The 20,914-nt window shown below is 38.2% G+C and overlaps 2 protein-coding genes across 11 annotated transcripts; one reads left to right on the forward strand and one right to left on the reverse strand.

Moving 5' to 3' along the window:
• Positions 1 to 165: 165 nt before the first annotated feature.
• On the reverse strand, positions 166 to 3,700 carry LOC135582958 (uncharacterized). Of its 10 annotated transcripts, none has more exons than XR_010501661.1 (6): positions 3,502 to 3,700; positions 3,388 to 3,409; positions 3,191 to 3,296; positions 2,758 to 3,100; positions 2,536 to 2,624; positions 166 to 505 (listed from the first exon to the last, which is right to left on the reverse strand). XR_010501661.1 is itself a non-coding variant. In XM_065170606.1 (6 exons), the coding sequence occupies exons 1-5, from the start codon at positions 3,569 to 3,571 to the stop codon at positions 2,803 to 2,805; spliced, it is 408 nt and encodes a 135-aa protein (XP_065026678.1). In that variant the 5' UTR covers positions 3,572 to 3,700; the 3' UTR covers positions 166 to 505; positions 2,758 to 2,802. The 10 variants fall into 10 exon arrangements, 3 of the variants coding, with proteins under 3 accessions (XP_065026678.1, XP_065026679.1, XP_065026680.1); XR_010501660.1 differs by having other exon boundaries at positions 2,391 to 2,624; XR_010501659.1 differs by having other exon boundaries at positions 2,331 to 2,624.
• Positions 3,701 to 7,804: 4,104 nt separating this feature from the next.
• LOC135650897 (alpha-L-fucosidase 2-like) lies at positions 7,805 to 13,667 on the forward strand. The gene is made up of 10 exons (XM_065170575.1): positions 7,805 to 8,100; positions 8,325 to 8,470; positions 8,827 to 9,746; positions 10,507 to 10,639; positions 11,383 to 11,541; positions 11,940 to 12,164; positions 12,298 to 12,399; positions 12,519 to 12,654; positions 13,047 to 13,242; positions 13,339 to 13,667. The coding sequence occupies exons 1-10, from the start codon at positions 7,872 to 7,874 to the stop codon at positions 13,643 to 13,645; spliced, it is 2,553 nt and encodes an 850-aa protein (XP_065026647.1). The 5' UTR covers positions 7,805 to 7,871; the 3' UTR covers positions 13,646 to 13,667.
• The last annotated feature ends 7,247 nt before the right edge of the window (positions 13,668 to 20,914 follow it).

Here is a 20,914-nt window from a genome sequence, read left to right on the forward strand (position 1 = left end):
TAGGATGATGTCTTCTTTCACACAGATATTAAGAATATTAAGTTTCAGGAAGAAGTAGAAGAGAGAGAAAACAGATTAAGGTTTTAGCATGTCAATGCAGAAACTCATGGAGGAAGGTCTATTGCACCTACCATGGTCATCTCAAAGACGAAGAGACTCAGCAACTGCTAGAAAGATGCAGACTTTCTTAAATTCGCTCAAAAATTGGGAACATCCAAATTATTAGCTTCAGGCTTTCTTAATCATACAATAGGCAGCATATGAAAATATTTCTGTTTTCAGATAAAGAGGTCAACATTTTCATTGCATCAATGTGAAACTCTTTTATTCCCATGATATCAAAACATCGTTCTAGAGCTAGCAAAACTCGAGCTTCTTTCAACATAAACACTTCTTCTAGGGCAGCCTACCAATGCACCGGCATATAGTAAGCACCACCAAGCATCCTCTTCGGTGTCCACGTGAGCTTGCAGATCTCGAGCTCGCAGTTCAGCCTATGTTGATCCTGAACAATTGTGGATAAATATTAGATTGGAATCAATTTAAATAGAAATGTCAACAAGAGTATAATGATTATCTAAGGTTAGACTCTGAAAATACTTGATTGTCTCCTGAATGTGTCAAGTTCGTGATCCCTCCTTTGGAATAATATAATTAGATCGACTTTAAAATGTAATGTAACACCACTCTTAGCCCACGAGAGAAAATAAAAGATTTATTACTTGGTTTGAGACTTCCACATCTATACCTAGGCCTTTTAACCGTGCTCATGCAGATAGGAAACACATCCTCAATGAGAGCTCCCATATTACCTTTAAAAGCTAACAATGTATAACATCGTTTAGCAGGTAGAATCTCACAACAGATATTAATGTCACAAATTAAATAAAACTGTCTTATTTACCAGCAGGAATAATTCTGAGAGCCTTCCTTTTCACCAGTCCTAAGCCCATTTACCTTGCTGTTTGAGCCGAGAAGGTGGCAATTGCCAAAAGAAATTGGTTGGCGAAGAAAACCCAAGTCTCAAACAAGAACCTTAGGTTGAAATTAAATTAATATTCATCCAACCAACCAACCGTTTTTGAGAACACAGGCACTTATCTGCCAACCATAGATGTGAAAGATAGGAAAAGAAAGTGGCATTAGCAGTAGAAAAGAAACCCAGCCCTTTGCCCTTGCTTTCCCTGCAGCATTGTTTCTGGTGCCAACTAACGAAAGTTCACAATAAAAGTAAACCAACAGTGCACAACCAATTCAGAATGGACACCCATAAAGTCTTGTGTGGCAGCCATACTGACAAGCTTTTATCCAATTGAAACCCATCCAACTATACTATTTTATTTCAGTTATATATATATAAGCTAGACTAGTTCAAATTACAAATAACTGTCATTCATATTTCTGCAACATTCTTCAATAAAAAACTTAAATCATATTCTGGATGGTAATGATAAGTGGACATAATTACCAACATCAAAGATGAGTTCCAGAACAGAGAACAAAAGCAGGTCCCAGGAGACAATTAGTTAAAAGGATACCAAATATTATGAAAGAAAAAGGTAAGCGAATTAGGTGGAAAGTATAACACACATACAAACATGCATTTGAAGCTCTATTGATCCATTGAATAGCTACTCCTGTTGGTTTCTAAAAAATGTAGACTCTGTAAAAGAATATAATCATTTTACTTTCCGACATATTTCTTGATGTATCAATTCTTATCTAACTCAAAATCAAGAAAGATCGGAACATGTTTAGCACATTGGTATGAATATAAACTTACTATTTTACTGTATTGATGAAGATCCAAACAATAAAACTTATCACAGTAGGCTGGCTGCATCTAACTCTCCTCTCTCCCTCTTTCATGCATCGAACCATGACCATATGTTCACCAATATGATTTTCCTGTGTTTGGAGAACAGACAATACATGATTGATCCTACCGGAACATGGACCATTTGTATTTCTGCTTTGATACTAACTTTCTCCATAATGTTTCTTCCTGTCATATGTTTTCCTTTCATAACTTAAAAGCTTATAGTGAATACTGCTGCATCATGTGCTAAAGACAGATGACATTGATCCTAATGATATTATGGAATGATACAATAATGTCACATGACTAGAAAAATATTTCGTATAAGAAGGTAATAAAGTCATTGATCACCACTGATAAGGGTGAATGGGCAAGCCGATGACACGTCACCTTATGGGTCTAATGATCGCCAATGAGGATGTTTATTATTCTTAGCACATCAACCAAGACTCCTTGAAGTTAGCATGAGCAATCATGTTATAATTGATACATCTAATAGTTCAACATGCACCTTCACAGCTGAATGATGATTGAGGATTTCGCGTAACCATCTCGTGAATTAACAACTCACTTCAGTTTCAGCGGTTACCTAGTCCCCCAGGTGCATCCTCTAACCTATCTGAGAAAATCATACACTTCCACTCTCGAATCCTTCGGGTATAGATTAACTTAAGATCTTTGTTGGATACATCCTGATGCAGTTTTTGTAGGTTCACCAGCCAAATCCCATCTTCACGACACCGGATTTGTGACAAGCTTAGACTCAGAACTTGGGTTGGATCCAAACTTCTGATGCGTCAGACATCTGTAAACTAAAGTAACAATCACTTGAAGTAATTTGTAATAGAACAATTGGAACAAATGAAAATCACATATTCGTAATCTTCCTTGGAAACAACTGATAAAACAGAAGCCTCAAAATGACAAGGATACATTACCAGTAGCATCCATCAGTATATCCACTCTCGGGGGCGCTTTGTTTGTCAGAGCTTCGAGAGCATCGTTGCTAGCTGCTCATCGGACACCTCCACTTCCACAACCTCGCCTACGGCTTCTGCCAGTCGAGCCGCTATTTGATGCTTGCACTAAAACAAGAACGACAAAAATTAGACCAAAGCAATTTAACACAACCAAGCCATCAAATTGGAACCCAGAATCTCCAAGAGAGCCCACGCAGAGTTGCTCCCCACGATTGACGACGTCGTAGAAGAAGGAATAGCAAGTGCAGTGGTGCTCCGGGAAGCAGATATACTCGTCCTTCCTCTTTGACTCCCCGACAACCTGAAATCCCCTTCCTCTCTCTTAACAACAGTCGAAGGATTCCATCTTATTAAGAAAATAAGCGAGAGAAAATGAAGGGGGGGACAGAACCAGGAAGAAGGAGCGGCCGCTGGGCGCGGCGGAGACCTTACGCACGCCGCCCTGGTCGACGATCCTTGTGGCGCGCTCCAAGTTCCTGCCGAAGAGGAATTGCAAACTGGAACGTGGTAAAGAAGAACAAAAAATCCTTTAGTTCATGGAGTAAATGCGTGCGAGAATGATGAGAGAGGGGAAAAGGGCGAACTCACATCGACAGGTGATCGTCCGAGGCTGTGGTCACGGAAACAACCCAAGGAGGATGAGAAGAATGCTTGCAGACGGATTGGGAAATAGGGAGATAGGAGGTGAAAAGAAATTAAGACCTGATCGTGAGGATTTGATCTGCTCCCAGACGGCCTCTGCGACAGTAATGCTCACGGCGGGAGATGTCATGGCTTCCTCCTGCGGCTGCTTGGGGAACGAGAAGCGCCGTGGAAGGTGCTGCAGACCAGATGCTTGATCCTTGTCCGTGAGAGCTCAAGCTCGGCCGACTTAGTTGTGGATAACAGAGAGTCGATCAAATTTCTCGCACTTAATGATAATATTGTAACAACATCGACTAATTATATATTACCTTTTTACTTGGATCTTATTAGTATAGTAATTTTTATACTTAAAAGAAATTATATTAAGATCTCTATAATTTTAAAAATAAAATAAATAATTTTATTTGTCTTAACCTCTTCAATTGTATTAACGAAAAACACAATACATGGCATCACCACGTAGGATCAATATAAAAATGATAGACAAAAAGATAATTTCAATGACTCTTTCATTTTTAACAACGTTATCGATAAAAAAAATAATTTTAATATTCCAAAGCACAGGAACAAATGGATGAAAGACGTGTGGAGTCCCAAAACACTTTTCGGGAGAAACAAATGATAGAGAAAATAATAACATAGGCATTGACCCATTGACTCACCCAACAACCTATTGCCACCTAGACGATGACATGGGTAGGGGAACCTGCACACCTCTCGTTCCTTACAACGAGCGACAACGAGCGACAAAGAAGCAACCTTTTGCCCCCGACCAACCCTAATTTTCAGGGAAGTTTGCACAGGCCTATCGCAGGGTGCACTGACCCTTAGCAATGAAGCCCATTTGCCCCAGTTTCGAGAAAGTCTACACAGGTTGGCTCTAGGGAGCATTAACCCCTAGCGACAAAGCTCATTCATTTAAGGGAGTTCAACAAATCAGACGACAATATCAAATAAACAAACATTACTTCCAATGAAGCAAAAGAGAACAAAATTGACATGAGCCCTATAACATGATGGTAAAGGCAATGTGTAAGAGTTACAATCTATCTTTCCATCGACGATATGTAAGAGTTAGAGTCTATCTTTCCATCGACCAAGGGAAACTACTCGAAGAACATAAAGATATCAAAGCAAGTGGTCGAAATAGACGAGGAAGTGATGATGGGTCTAGAGGGACTTAACTACTTTATACCAAGCATCGGTTAAAATATTGGTGGACTCAAAGAAGTGTAATAACACCATAGAGGCAGATTAATCGATTACAAAGAAAGGAATATATATGTGAGATGATATATAATATAGTCATGGGTATGGTAGTATCATGGTACTGTAGAGTAGGACTTTCGTAGAGTCGTCGATCTCTTGCTCTCATTACGGGAGAGCATATGGTCATAAGAAAAGGTCAAGGAGGTGAAGAATACAAATGCAAACTCTAAGTACTGAGACAAAACTTAAAAGTAGAGGCCATAAAACTTCGTAACACTAGTGTCAATAAGTTTCTCATCAAAATAACTAAAAATATGAGACTTTAGGTCAATGCAAGAGTATCTGATTAAGAAATGAAATAGGCAATAAAGCTATAAACAATGTGTTCGATGTAGTGCTCATGTATGTCTATATCTTTCGGTTTTATTTATGCTTTCTACAACATATAAAGGATTTATAGTAGGCTTGGTAGCCTCATTTTATTTGGCTTTTGTGATTGTTTTAGATATGTAAATGCAGGTTGTGTGCAATCATCGCGTAGAGATAAAACTACCCAAAAATAAACTATATAAGTAATCATTTTGGAGATTTTCTAGCTTCATAGATAAGTACAAAATATCATAGTAGCACCTAAGAGCTACTTGATGACACATGATTGGATTAGCTTTTGGAATAATGTCTAAGGCTAGTTCATTGTTTTATTCCATAATAATATCATATAGATACTTATCGTGACTTTTAGTCGTGATCACATGATCGTTCAAAGCTTATAAAGTCTATGTTTGAAATTTATATTATGAAATAATTACTTGGAAGATCCCAAGTTAAACATTTCATTTAATATGTCTTCTTTTTTTTAGATCCTTAAGGCATCATAAGAGTTTTCAGGAAGGTTGATCATTTGTGGATGGACACGCAAGGACGTTACACGAGTTATATAAAACTAGCTAAATCTATGATAATGCAGCAGGTGTCAATCACATAGCACTAGGTATCAACCAAGTTATATTGAGGTGTCGACCATATGATACTAAGATGTCAATCACATAACGTTGGCTATGATCAAGTTATATTGAAATATCATATACTTAAAATCATGGATCCTTAAAAGAACTCTATGAATGATGATAGAATATTTTAAATAATAATTTTTGTATATTAATACATCTTGTATGCATCTAGAAACTCAAAATATTAGTCTCAATAACCACTTTGAAAAAATAAATAGATTTTAAATAAAAATCACATCAAACTTATACAAGTAGATGGATTATTGTGGTAACTCAAAGTAGAGTAGTGTATGGGTTTTTGAGGCACCTAATTCTCATGATAAATGAATTTATAACTATGTTCCAGACACCTATCTAAATTCTCAATATAGAAGATTTTGCACCATCTTATCTGCACCATCCAGATTTTTCTTTATCACTTATCACAATTTTTGTTCATATAATATAGTTATCACATTTGTTTGACCTTTTTTTTAAGTAATATTTCTTCTTTTGTATTCATATGATCACTTCAACCCAACAAAGATATGGTTTGAAAAGACTCGGTCAAAGCTTAGCCTGTCCATTGGCCCATTGACCCTCTACATCTTGTATTAAATTAGTGAAACAAGTTAAACGGTCCTATTATTATTATCAATAATAATAATAATAATAATTTTGCGATATCCGATTAGTGCACTGTCATACATAAGTCTAAAGGTAACATATGTTATTTGATCATAATGAAAATAACTGAATAAAACGTGATATGAAAAGGTAATTTTTTTGTTTACCTTAATATACTAAAATCCATCAAAAATAACTTGAAGAAGTTTATTTTTTTTTATCTCAGAGAGAAAAAAATATCTAATATTTAATGTTAAACTGAAATTTCTTTTTGACATTTTTTTCTGAAAATCAAATAAGAAAAGTTTTCTAAATCCTTAGCTAATTTTAAGAGAAGAGAACCTTTTTTTTTATATGAGATATTATGCTGAACGAAACACATTACACGTTGATTTCACATTTTGCCAAACATTAATGTCTTAATGCAATGTTAAGACTCCTATTGACATTTATAATTATAGCATAATAATAAAATATTATGATATCAAGTCAAATAATTGTTCTAACATTACAAATCAATTATTATTATTTAAATCAATCAAATAATAATATATCTTCTTTATTTTAAATTTATTTTTATATAAAAAAATATATAATATTTATTTCCTATGATTCATACGTAAAAATAAAATTTAAATTATTTACTTCCTAAAAATCACATCACTCATAAGGAAATAAATCAATTAACGTTATACTGAAATTTCTTTTTGACATTTTTTTCTAAAAATCAAATAAGAAAAGTTTTCTATATCCTTAGCTAATTTCTTAAGAGAAGAGAACCTTTTTTTGTGAGATATTATGATGAATGAAACACATCACACGTCGATTTCATATTTTACTAAACATAAATGTCTTGATGCAAAGTTAAGACTCCTATTGACATTTTAATTATAGCATAATATTAAAATATTATGATATAAAGTCAAATAATCATTCTAATATTACAAATTAATTATTATTATTTAATTATTTATTATATAAATAAATCAAATAATAATTTATCTTTTTTATTTTTTAAAATTGATTTTATTTTAATTTCACATAAAAAATAGAAATGTAATATTCATTTCTTATGATTCACACGTAAAAATAAAATTTAAATTATTTGCTTCCTAAAAATCACATCACTCATAAGGAAATAAATCAATTAATAATTTAATTGATTGATAAAATTACTAATTTTTCATATGATTAAGGAAAAAATCAATCTTAATTATTTCCTTAATTATACTATATAAAAAGGAAGTTAATAATTTAAATAAGATAACATATTATTTATAATAATTAATGTATATTAAGAAAGACCGACCTCTCATCATTCCAAAAAAACATGCGGCGTGAACGGAGGCTGAAAGGGAAACTTATACTCGAGCGGGATCACATCGGAATCCAGCAGGACCGCAGGCAGGAGAAGATCGTGCCTCAGATACCGAACACAGACAACGCTTCTACCGGCGTATAAATCATCAGCTTGCACGTAACCCTCAAACTAAAAAGAAAAGATAAAAGAACGCTACCCCGCTTCGTGTTCTCGCTGTCGACGAACGGGCCAAAAGCAACTCTCAATTCAGTTCCATCCCCTCTCTTTCTCCGTGTGCCGCGATGGATAGAGCGGAGGGGGAATGGGTGTGGGTGCGGCAGCCGGGGGAGGCGGACGCGGCGGAGTGGCGGGCCGCCGCAGCCGCCGGGATCCTGGACGACGAGGAGCGACCGCTCAAGGTGGTGTTCACCTCGCCGGCGGCGCACTGGACCGACGCGGCTCCACTCGGCAACGGCCGCCTCGGCGCCATGGTGTGGGGCGGCGTCGCCTCCGAGACCATCCAACTTAACGGTAACCTGCCTCTCTCAAGCCTATATCTTTTTCTTTTTCCGCAGGTTAACGAAGCTAATTAATCGAAAAGCAAAGAACGTGATGAACTTTATGTTCTTTTGGCTTCTGCTGTTCTCAGAATAATCTACGGTTGAAATATTGCTACACATTAAAAAATGAGTTTCTTTGTTTTTATTTGGTTGATCATAGAGCTGAAACCAGGGAGATGCTGATCTTTTGTGCAGATGATACGCTATGGACGGGCGTGCCCGGAGATTATACGAATCCAGATGCGCCTGCCGTGCTCGCTAAAGTTAGAAAACTGGTGGACAGTGGAGATTATGCAGCAGCTGCAGCCGCTGGCTTTGGCTTATCTGGTCTCCACTCTGGTGTACGTTAATCGTTCTACCTTAGCATACTGATGGGGAATGCATTCTGTTTATTGGTGTTTACGTCTTCCCCTGCTTGTATGTTGGATTGTTGATGAACAAAAGTGGACAACTTTCTCCGGTAAGAATCATCTTAATTCTAAACAGAGATATCTACGGCTAATCAGACGTAGAAGATAAGCAGCAGAAAGTGTCCTCGGATCCGAGGATTAATTGCTCGTGTTGTGCTGTTAAACATGGTTGCAGTGGCCAGAATTAAGTTTTGCTGCCTGAGTGTCATGTGTGCTAGATGAGAAATCAAAAGATTATTATTTTTTTGTCATTAATCCTGGCTCAAAAGTGTTCTTTTCAACTGCAGATCTACCAGCCTCTCGGCGACATCAATCTAGCGTTTGGAGATTCGGCTACTAGATACAGTGATTATTATAGAGATATTGACTTGAAAACTGCGACAGTAAATGTCAAGTATACCATTGATAATGTCGAATTTACGAGAGAACACTTCTCTTCAAATCCTCACCAAGTAGTTGTCACCAAGTTTTCTGCTAGTAAAGCAGGGTCGCTTTCCTTTACGGTATATTTAGACAGCCAATTAGAACATCACTCCAGCGTAAGCGGGACAAGTCAGATAGTCATGGAAGGTAGTTGCCCCGGGCAAGTATCCTCACCTGGGGAAATTAAATCTGAGAAATCAAGTGGAATTAAGTTCTCGGCGATTCTTGATCTGCAGTGTGGCGGTGTTGGTAGTAAGGTACAGGTAATAGATGGAGGGAAATTGAAAGTTGAAGGTGCAGATTGGGTTATTTTGCTTCTTGCAGCTTCTTCCTCATTTGAAGGGCCGTTCACAAATCCTTCAGATTCAAAGAAGGATCCTACATCGGCTGCCTGGAATACAATAAATTCTGTTAGGAACATGTCTTACACACAGCTATATACCCATCATTTGGATGATTATCAAAGTCTTTTTAATCGTGTTACTTTGCAACTGTCAAAAGAATCTAAAAATGCACTTGAAGAAGAAAGTTTTGTGTCTGCTCGGAAAGGTCATAAATCCGATTCAGATGTGCCTAGAGTAGAAGAAGGAAATTCATCAAGATCAGCTTCTTCAACCATTTCTACAGCAGAAAGAGTGAAATCTTTTACAAATGATGAAGATCCTTCCTTGGTAGAACTTTTATTTCATTATGGTCGTTATTTGCTTATCTCTTGTTCGAGACCTGGAACTCAGATTGCAAACTTACAAGGAATATGGAACAAGGATACTAATCCAGCATGGGAGTATGTCTTACTGTTGTCTTTGTGCTTATTTGTGCTATGTTTTACCTACATCAGAACTTATGATGTTTAGGGTACCATACGGAGTTCATTCTTACAAGTACTTAGATATGCTTGCACACTAATAGAGTTATATGTCATAAGCTGTTGGCTCACTTTTGACTCTGTTAACATCCTCATTTGCCATCGGAATCAACTTTCACCAGAGCTGAATAGATGAACTTGCTAAACAACCGCAAATTATTATTGTTTTCTTGTACTAGAATAGTGTTGAAGTTAAAAGGAGAAGAAAACATCGCATCTAACTTGCTAGATTGCTCATGGATAAAATGTGCTGTCTACTTTGCACATCAGAAAATGCTGCATTTCTGATTTTTTACTGCCACTAGACTAACTAAAGTTAAATTATACAAAATGCCAAAACTTATTTAATCCTTCAGAAAATTTTCTTTCACAACTTCCGGAGTACGTGGAAACAGATTAAGAAAAGTCAAACAATTTGCTTATGTTAACTTACCATTCAGCTGATTTTGTTTTTTGTAATCGTATGTTGCATCTGAATTTGGATTTTTATTTGGTCACAAAGTTGGTATCAATGACCTACGGATCTATTTATTGATTGTGTAACGAAGAATTTTACTGAATATTGATGTCTATTATATTGACATTGGCTTAAGTATGTGCTGACTTACTGTTCACCAACTTTGCTCCATGAATGATTATAAAGCTTACTGTTGACTTTTCTTTTTTTTATTTCCATCAGTGGAGCTCCTCACTTGAACATCAATTTGCAAATGAATTACTGGCCATCTCTTCCTTGCAATCTTAGTGAGTGCCAACAACCGCTGTTTGATTTTATGGCTTCTCTTGTGCGTAATGGGAGTAATACAGCCAAAGTAAGATTTCTGGTCATTCTTATCATAATTTTGTACCTGATATGAAGCTGTATGGTTTGGTATTTTGAAAAGCAGCATTAGGTTGAACAATGAAATGTTTTTTCCGGATAAACTTTCAGTGGTTTATTTGGAGACACTATCTTACACTTGGAATGTCTGTAATGTATCTCACTGTCATCATAACATTTGATTGATATGATCTGAATGATAATAATGTTTTGTATGTATGTATGTATGATCAGACTGATGCTAATGGGCATCAGCCTCTCGATCATGCCTATTAGCATGTTCCTCTTTTGAGGCTCAGCTTAGCAGGGAGTGGTGCTATATGATAATGTGGCTTTTTGTGTTACAGACATTATTGAGATTACATGCTAACAATTGCATTAATGTATGTCTAGATTTATATAAGAATTCTGAGTCCTGCAATTGTCTGAAATTATTGAATGTGACATTTAACATTGGTCTTTACTCTTAATCAGGTTTGGCTTTAAAGCAATTGCTGTACATTTAAAGTTGAATAGTTTGCAAAATTTACTCTTAAGAGGATGTTTATGATGTAAATAGTGTGCATTACTACTCATTTGGAAATCACTTAGCTGGTAACTAAGCATGAGACCAAAATTTGCAAGTATCACTCACTTATTATTTTGGCCCTTTTTCTCCTGCCAAATCATCTGTTTTCTTGAACCAAAATTTATTTTTAATGTAATTACTTGTGAATTCTCAATCTGTCCAAACAGGTCAATTATGAAGTTGGTGGTTGGGTGGCTCATCAAGTCACCGACATATGGGCAAAAACATCACCTGATGTTGGCGATCCAGTGTGGGCTCTCTGGCCGATGGGCGGGGCTTGGCTTTGTACACATCTGTGGGAGCATTACAGATTCACAATGGATAAAGTAAATTTATAAAGAATTTATTTTTGTTATACTACTATTCTGTTTCCATGCTAGGTTATGGGACATCTAACTGTTTTCTGAGTTTACTCTTCCAACCTAAACTAAAGTATGACAACTTGTGTCCTTCATTTTCTGAGTTATAATATTCCTCTTTATATTTCATGAATGCCTGAAATTTTTAGTTGACCAACATTGAATCCTCAATTTGTTTGAGTTGATATATATGCAGTAGCTATTTCCGGTAGTTGTTATAAATTGAAGAAAAAGAGTTTCCATGATATTTTCTTCCTCGTTTGAAAAGAGTGCCAAGATCTTACAGCATATTAGTCAGTATTTTGTTGTTTGAATTTGATTATTCACTGCTATTCTGTTCACTGACTATTTGCATGTATTTTTAGGACTTTTTACGAAATACAGCATACCCTCTTCTGAAAGGATGTGCTTCCTTTCTATTGGACTGGCTGATTGAAGGCCGTGGAGGTTATTTGGAAACCAATCCTTCAACATCTCCAGAGCATACTTTTATAGCTCCAGATGGTAAAACTGCCAGTGTTAGCTATTCAACAACAATGGATATGGCCATCATAAGAGAAGTGTTTTCTGCGGTTATCTCTTCCGATAAGGCAATTATGACTTGAAACCTCTATGTCACCCGGAGATTTATGATCTATTGATGCCACTTTTGGTCTATCATGTGGATATCTTTTTTCTATTATCCTTTCAACAATTAGTGAATTTTTTCCACCATGATCACAGGTACTGGGGAATTCTGATACTGAATTTGTCCAGCGGATCGACAAGGCTCGTTCACGGCTACCCCCAACTAGAATTTCTAGAGATGGTTCGATCTTAGAATGGGCAAGTACAAGTCTAGTTTAATTGCTTTCCATTTGCATTGTGTTTCTTGCAATGATCTATTCTTGTATTGCAAGTTTCGTGCAGGTTTTGAGTTTCTACTTGTCTTTGTGCCATTGCAGGCACAAGATTTTGAGGATCGAGATGTCTACCATCGGCATGTCTCACACTTATTTGGTCTTTTCCCTGGCCATACAATAACACTTCGTAAGACACCTGATTTATGTAAAGCTGCTGCTAACAGCCTTTACAAGAGAGGTGAAAACAAATAGAACACCATGACAGTTTTTTCTGTTAAAATTTTGCCTGCCTGATTCAATGTATTATTTCTTTACTTGCGTATAGCTAATTAACAAAATTAAAGTTTTTATCATCGTCGCTAAAGGTCAGTATAATGCTACTTGAAACAACATTAGGAAAGTAACAGTTTCCAACTTTTCATACTATATTATATAGATTATGGAAAACAACAACATACCTTTTATGCAATTATTTGACCATCTATAACTGATATGCACTAGTCTTTGGTGACACAAGGAACATAATTTAGAAAGCTTAATGAAAATTCATGTGATACATTAGAGGATCATCAGAGGATATGACATGTCAACCTCAATTTCCTTGGACTAAGCTTTGGTTAATTGTTTCAGGGGATGCTGGTCCAGGATGGTCAACTACATGGAAGATGGCTTTATGGGCTCGTCTTCGCAACGGCAACCATGCATATAGGATGATCAAGCAGTTGTTTATCTTGGTTGATCCTGATCGTGAGGCAAATGTTGAAGGAGGATTGTACAGCAACTTGTTCACAGCACATCCTCCCTTCCAGATTGATGCAAATTTCGGGTATAAATGTTTATTATACTGTTAGATGTAATTTATTGTCACAAAAGAAGTTTCTTCTTTTTGTTGATACCATACTGTAATTTATTTTATTTTCAGCTTTGCAGCGGCGATTGCAGAAATGCTCGTACAGAGCACCGACCGTGACCTGTATTTACTCCCTGCTCTCCCACGGGACAAGTGGGCTTCAGGTTTTGTAAGAGGATTGAAGGCACGAGGTGGTACTACTGTTAACATCAGCTGGAAGAAAGGGGAGCTCCATGAAACCTGGTTTTGGACTGGGAAGGAAAATTCCGTCATAAGATTGCATTACAGGGAACACGTAGCCACTGTCACTCTCACTTGTGGCAACATTTATAGATTCAACAAGCATCTAAAATGCTTGAAGACATACCCCTTTGGGTAGGAGACATTTCATCGACCTCTCGGATTAGGTAACGATTACTATGGAGTAGTGGACCATTTGTAAAACCAGTTAATGTTGTTTGTTGGCCATTTTTGGATACATCTGAGATTATCAGATCCATGATGCAGTAATAAATGGTGTGTATTTTTATTCACTAGATTCTTGACTAATTCTTGTAGGATTCTGGCTGTGTTTTAGCCAGTTAAATTCTATGTTATCTGAGTAGGATTCAGAAATCTCTGGCAGAGCATATTCTTGTCGACTAAGCCTGCATGCATTCGCCAATACCGTCCGCGATGAGCAAGTAGGGTCGGATGGGAAGCTATTTCAACGGTGACGTTTAATTTCCTTGTTTGAATCAGAAACAACTTACAGCTATCACCGTATAATAATTACTGAGAAGAGGGAGAGAGAGAGAAAGACAACCAGCTATCTGTTTTTCGATCACCAATTTACCGTCACAGACATACGTCGCTCGTGAATCCAATCTTTCCCGACTACCAGTGATTGGCTTCGTCTTCCCAACTGCGCACAACGAAGGTGCCGTCGGTGCGTGGGGAAGTCACGACGGACACCGACGACCGAGGGTTTTGGTTGTACTACAAATCTTCGAACTGGAGGAGGAAGGCAAGAAGGCAAGGACTTCCCGACCTGATTGAAAACATCATCGGATTGTCGGAGACCGGGTAGAAGACCCGCTTCGACGAAGCCCATGGCCCGCTACGGCGGAAGCGTATACCCGCTACGGCGGGAGCCTGGGCCCGCTATGACGAAGCCCACAGCCCACTTCAGCTTAGCCCATGGCCTGTTACGACAGAGCCCACAACAGAAGTCTTAGGCCCGTTACATCGAAGCCCACAGCCAGCTACGATGGAGAGAGAAAACCGCTATGACGGAGCTCCTGACCTGCTATGATGAAGTCATCAACCCAATGTAAGCGAAAAGCCATCACGACAAGAGCTTCGGCCCATTCTGGTGGAAGCACTTGACCTGCTGTAGTGGCGACAAAGGTCTACTATCACAAAGATAATCGTATGTCAAGATATTTAGGTAAAGCATGTAATGTGCTCGAAACGCGTAAGTTGAAAAATCCAACCAACATTATATGTCTGATCACAACAAGCCCACTAAATAAGATATGTCCAAAATATGAAAATCAAAGACTCCAATCTAATTGACCTCGACCTAACAAATTAACAAAATGACGTACATCGAGCCCCTTTGCTACAGTCTCAAAGCCAAAATACACCTCAGCACATCCCCAAAATCTCGAGGTAGCTTAGATAACCTCGATTAGAATCCACCTTAGCTGTACAAGCAGCACATCGGGATTACTTCGACAGGACCTTCCTCCACTCCAACCACCTCTTATGACTATCACATGAGCTGACAGGACGAGCTTATGCCTTCGGGATAAGATCAAATCGTATTGACTCCCCGATCAATGATATCAAGGCGATAACTAATTTTAATATATATTTTTAAATAAATAATAATATATAATTAGCCCAAGTTTAGAGTTGAACTCTTAATTTTTTATTATTGTTTTTATCTTCATAATTAATGATATGTGAAAAAAATTTATCTAATAAATGAAGCAACATTTAAGTTCTCAAATATGTCATTGTGGGTGAAGTACGTGCATTCTCTCTCCTCGTGGCAAACATGAATGATGGATCTGGTTCAGTCGAAAATTATCTTCACATGCCCTTGCCTTGTTTCTATCATATCGAAAGGAAACGTTGACAATAATAATGATTTCAGAAACCTCTATGACTACTAGAAATGATCCTCATCATTGTCAGTATTTCTTGGATTTGAAGTCATGTCACCACCAGCCAATCCCGTCTGCTGAGAATAATTTTGTTCATTTGGTTAAGAATTTTAATCAGATAACCAAGCTCGAACACCGAAAGGTAAAGCTGAGAGAATTATTGGGCTCTTCAAGCGTCCATTGGTTGCTTTTTAGTTCGTGTAGTGATGATGTCGGGAGAATTAATGGCGGACCGAGTGCATTTCAAATCTTTGGTTTTTTTTTTTTTTTAATAATAAATTATTATTATTATTATTTATTCTTAATTCAAAGATATGTCTTCATCATACTAAATATTTTATAAGCTAAAAAAAATGATCAGATCGTAAGTAACCAAAAATCTCTTTCATCCGGACTCAGATGTATTATAAAATAATAATTTTTTTAAAATAAATATAATATAAAATATATATCAAGAATTAGATAGAAATATTTAAAAATCATAAAAATAATCTTTAATATTAATTAAATATATATTTTTAATAATTTAATATAAAAATAATAATATATCGATTAATTATAAAACTTATGCATCAAAATAATAATAATAATAGTCATATAATAATTACGTACATCGCATTTGATGACATTTTCTTCCGATAGCGAACGAAGAGTTATACTGTACGGGATAGATTTCTCTTTATTGAGAATGGAAAGAACCCATATAGCACTTTCAACATCGGATGGAGTGGTATTTCTTGTCTATCCAAGTAGAACATGTTCCTCCTTATGGCGGATGAAGGAACCATTTATTCTAATATAAATAAATTATTTGTGTTAAGTTGCTCTAACAAGACAGATATTCAAAAGGTATAAATCATGATTCTCTAAAGGGAGAATCATGTGCAACAAATTGTACATTTGATGATGATAATCTCAAGACAACAATTTGATACAGCTCAACAAACTGAATGAGCGATACGAAGTTATCGCATGATCTTACATGAGGTACTACGTTGGTAAACGTATTTTAAGATAAAGTAAGAAAGCGACATAAGACAACATTAAATGAAAACATACTTAGAGTCGATGTAGAGATCAGACTCAACGAAGGGCTGACCCATAGAATAGGAGTGCGAGGGCCACCATTAACTCAATGCAAATCAAGTAGTGGACCAATTTGGGTGGAACTTGATAAAGTGCCTAAACCGCATGAAGGGAGTCGACATAGAAGATAAAACATAGAGTAGAGGCACGAAACCTTCGTTAGACGGATGTCAATGACTTGAATTTTTGCAAATATAAGATCGAGATCATATTATTCAATGGGTCTCTCAAACTTATCCTACATGATGCCAAAATTGAACGGTGCTTCGAGATATATGCACCTTATCTCAACGAAACATTTGAAAGCAGAACTAAGATGACTCAACTTTAGAAGACAGTTAAGATCAAAAGGCCTTGGCATATGACAAGTTGCTAGTCATAGGTGTCCCGCAAGCCAATCATGAGAGTGACAACATATGTGACATGATATACACTATTTTTGCTTATTATATATTTGACCTTTTTTTTACTTGATATTGCTCGTTATATATATTGTGATGTCCATATATATGTGTAATGAGAATCAGATCGCAATGAGATCATGATAATGAGATTGATTTATCTTTAAACATATATTCTAAATAATCATAATCATAAGTTACTCGAGAGTGATATTGAGATAACTGAATAAACTGATGCGTTGTTCATGTGGGGACACTAAGGATACAACAAAGGTGCCGATTGGGAAATGAGTTCATTGATCGATCCACTCACGGAATACTAGATGGTTGATAATATCTCATTGTCAAACAACTGTTAGGATCGAGAGCACTAAGAGGGGGGGGTGAATTAGTGCAGCGGAAATTTTACAGCGATTAAAACCGAAAGCTGCGTTCGTTCGATAGAAACTATTATGATGCAAAAGCTGATTCACAGTTTGTATCTAAGTGCAGTTTGCGTCTAAGCGCAGATTGCGTCTAAGCGCAGTTTGCGTCTAAGCGCAGTTTGCGTCTAAACACAGTTTGCGTCTAAGCGCAGTTTTACGTCTAAGCGCAGTTTACGTCTAAACTCAGATTTACGTCTAAACGCAGTTTTACGTCTAAACTCAGATTTACGTCTAAACGCTGTTTTACGTCTAGACGCAGATTTACGTCTAAACTTTGAAACTCGTTTGTATACTCGCAGAAAGCAGTATGCAGTTGAAATCAAGACGTAAACGTGAACTGAGAACTGATGATTGTGAGAGGAAAGCCGATTTACGTCTAAATGCAGTTTTACGTCTAAATGTTGAAACTCGTTCGTAAAATTGTAGAGGACAGTTTGCAGTTATCAATAGGATCAAAATGTAAGTGTAAACTGCAAAGAAACTCTTTCGTAAAAGCACCGAAGACAGTTCTGCAGAATCAAACGTAAACGTAAACTGTAATGTACGAAAATACGAATTTACGTCTGAATGCAGATTCGGAAGAACAGCACTTAGAACTTGTTCGTGAAAGCGCAGAGAGCAGTAGTAATGGAGGAGGTTTGCAGTAATGATAAAGTGCTCAAAAATAAACGCAAACCAGAGATTTAGAGTGGTTCGGTCAGCCTTGACCTACTCCACTTTTGGCTTCCTCCACCGACGAGGTTGCCGACGTCAACTAGGGGCCTTCCTTCAATAGGCGAAGGCCAAACTTCCCTTTTACAGTTTCTCTCCTTTTGACAGGCTCAGGAGACAACCTTTACAGACCTTTCTTTCCTCACTTTACAACTGAAAACTTGAAGAACAGAAGGAGGAGACTTAAAGGCTTTACAACACTTTTGAGCTCTTAGAATCACAGAAAAGATCAAGATTTCGGTGTAGGTCTATATCTTTTCAGTGCTGAATGGGTGGGGTATTTATAGGCCCCAACCCAATTCAAATTTCGAGCTCAAAACGATCAAATCCCGGAATTCCGGGATCAGGCGGTTGCACCTCTTGACTGGAGAGGTGGCACCGCCTGGCAGAGCTCGAAGTCTGAGCTCAGGCGGTTGCACCTCTCGACTGGAGAGGTGGCACCGCCTGGCAGAGCTCGAAGACTGAGCTCGGACGGTTCCACCTTCTCTGTCAAGGGTGGTTGCACCTTCCTGCCAGAGCTCGAAGACCGAGCTCAGGCGGTGCATCTCCTGACCAGAGAAGTTTCTCTTCTCTGCCAGAGGTGGTTGCACCTCTCTGCCAGAGGTGGTTGCACCTCTCTGCCAGAGGTGGTTGCACCACTCTGCCAGAGCTCGAAGACCGAGCTCAGGCGGTGCATCTCCTGTCCAGAGAGGTTGCAGCTCTCTGCTAGAGCTCGAAGACCGAGCTCGGTGGTTGCATCGCCTGCCAGAGCTCGGAACTTGAGCTCTGGCGGTGCTACCTCTCGACAGAGGAGGTTGCACCGCCCAGTCTCGCTTGGAGACTGAGCCCTGGGCGGTTGCACCTCTTGGCTGGGGCGGTTGCACCGCCCAGTCTCGCTGGGAGACTTAGCCTGGGCGGTGGCACCTCCCTGCCTGGGCGGTTGCACCTCCCACAGCTACTTGGGTTCGAATGGGTTGAACCATTCGACCCAACTTGAGTTCTTCAGGGGCCCAATTGCCCCAGGATTAAGCTAATGGGATCACCTCCCATTTCTAACTTAATCATCGTGCTAACTACGATTAAATCTAAGACAATTTCTGCAGCTTTGCTTCGGTACGTCAATCGCTTCTTCCGGCGAGTTTCCGGCGAACTTCCGTCGATCATCCGATGAACCCTTGGTGATGCTTCTGCGGACTTCCGGCAAACTCCTGGACTTTGCGACGATCCACTTGGCGAGTTCCGACGAGCTTCGCTTGGCAAGCTTCTGGACTTCTCGGATCTGTTCTCGCAGAACCTCCGACGACCGTCCGTACTTCCGTCGAACTCTCGAACTCCCAACGTGATCATGAACTTGACTCCGGCGCAACTCCTGCTGCTTGTCTATCTTTCATCGTAGTTAATCCTGCACACTTAAAACAAAACTTCTATCGAGACAATTAATCCTAAGCAATTAACCAAGTTGTCCGGCATGTCATTGGTCCCTCGACGCTTCGTCTGATTCTTCGGCGCATCGTCCTCTCCTGCGGCCTATTGCCCAATCGGCCAGTTGACTCCGCAACTCCGATATCCTTGGCACAATACCCGCTCTACTTGGCCCGATGCCCGAGTCCACGGCCCGAAGCCTTCTGTCGATACGTCGACCGATCCACCGGCCCGACGTCCAATCTTCTGACATGTTCCTCCGGCACAACATGATTTTCCTGCTTTAATTGTCTCATCCTGATCAAAGCATCCTGCGTCACTCAAAACGCAGATTAAATCATAAACATATATCAAGTAGTTTCATCATCAAAATACGAGATTCAACAACAACGATTTCATCATTCTAGTGGTATATCTAATACTTAGACTTGAGATATCAATGATATCTTATATGAGTACTCCACTCTTCGATATCAAACTTGTAGACTTGGAAGTTTCAAATCTAGCACAACCGATCGTCGAGAGTAATAGCAACCTTATGAGGGTTATAAAGTGTCAATAGAGGATCATCCGGTCTCGGTATCATGAGAAAAATATCCTATATGATCTTGCTCAAGCAAATCACTAGGCAAAGTCATTCGGATTGAGAGAGAAAGGGTTCTCCCGGAAAATCCGGTTACAGCAAGGCTTGACTAGAAACCGTATAGGCCTAACAACACCTATCTAAAATACAATCTTTGAGATATTAGATGAATGAGAGATTATATATACACGACAACTAAGGATAAATATATTCAATGGATTGGATTCTTTTATATCGTACGGGGACTACGGCGTAGTGGCGTAATACATCAATAGTTGATGAGTCGGGTGAATTATTATGAAGATAATAATTTTGATAGGTATGACTCACGGCCAGATCAAGATTGAGCTTAGAAGGTCACACATATATGTTAGGTGTTGCGATGAGTAGAGGTTCGGATATGAGATATCCGTTTGAGCCCCTATCTTATTGGATATCCAATAAGCCCCCTAAATTATTAGATCTTATAAATAAGATTCAATAAGAGCCAATGAGAGATGATTGTATAGATATCCACTAATTTAAAAGACTGTAGTTGGATGAAGATCTAGTATCGAATAGGGTAGGAACCATTATGACTAAGTTGATAGGAGACCTCTATAAATATGAGAGAACTAAAGAGCCATATGCTAGACCTTTTTTACTATCACATCTTATTCTCCTCTCCCCCTCTCCTCCTCATCTAGCAGCCCTTATTTGAAACGTGTGGATTGTAAGAAGAGTCGATCCCTTCTTGATCCCATATATATGAAAAAAAGATTTTTGTAGCGATTTTAGGATTGTTTTCATTGGATTACCATTAGAGAGGAGGACAGTTGACCTTCTTCATCTTCACTCATGAATATATAGATTTTTAGAGATATATACGGTCTTCCTAGATATTCTCAT

Source organism: Musa acuminata, chromosome BXJ3-10, assembly GCF_036884655.1.
Source record: "Musa acuminata AAA Group cultivar baxijiao chromosome BXJ3-10, Cavendish_Baxijiao_AAA, whole genome shotgun sequence".
Lineage (NCBI taxonomy): Eukaryota > Viridiplantae > Streptophyta > Magnoliopsida > Zingiberales > Musaceae > Musa > Musa acuminata.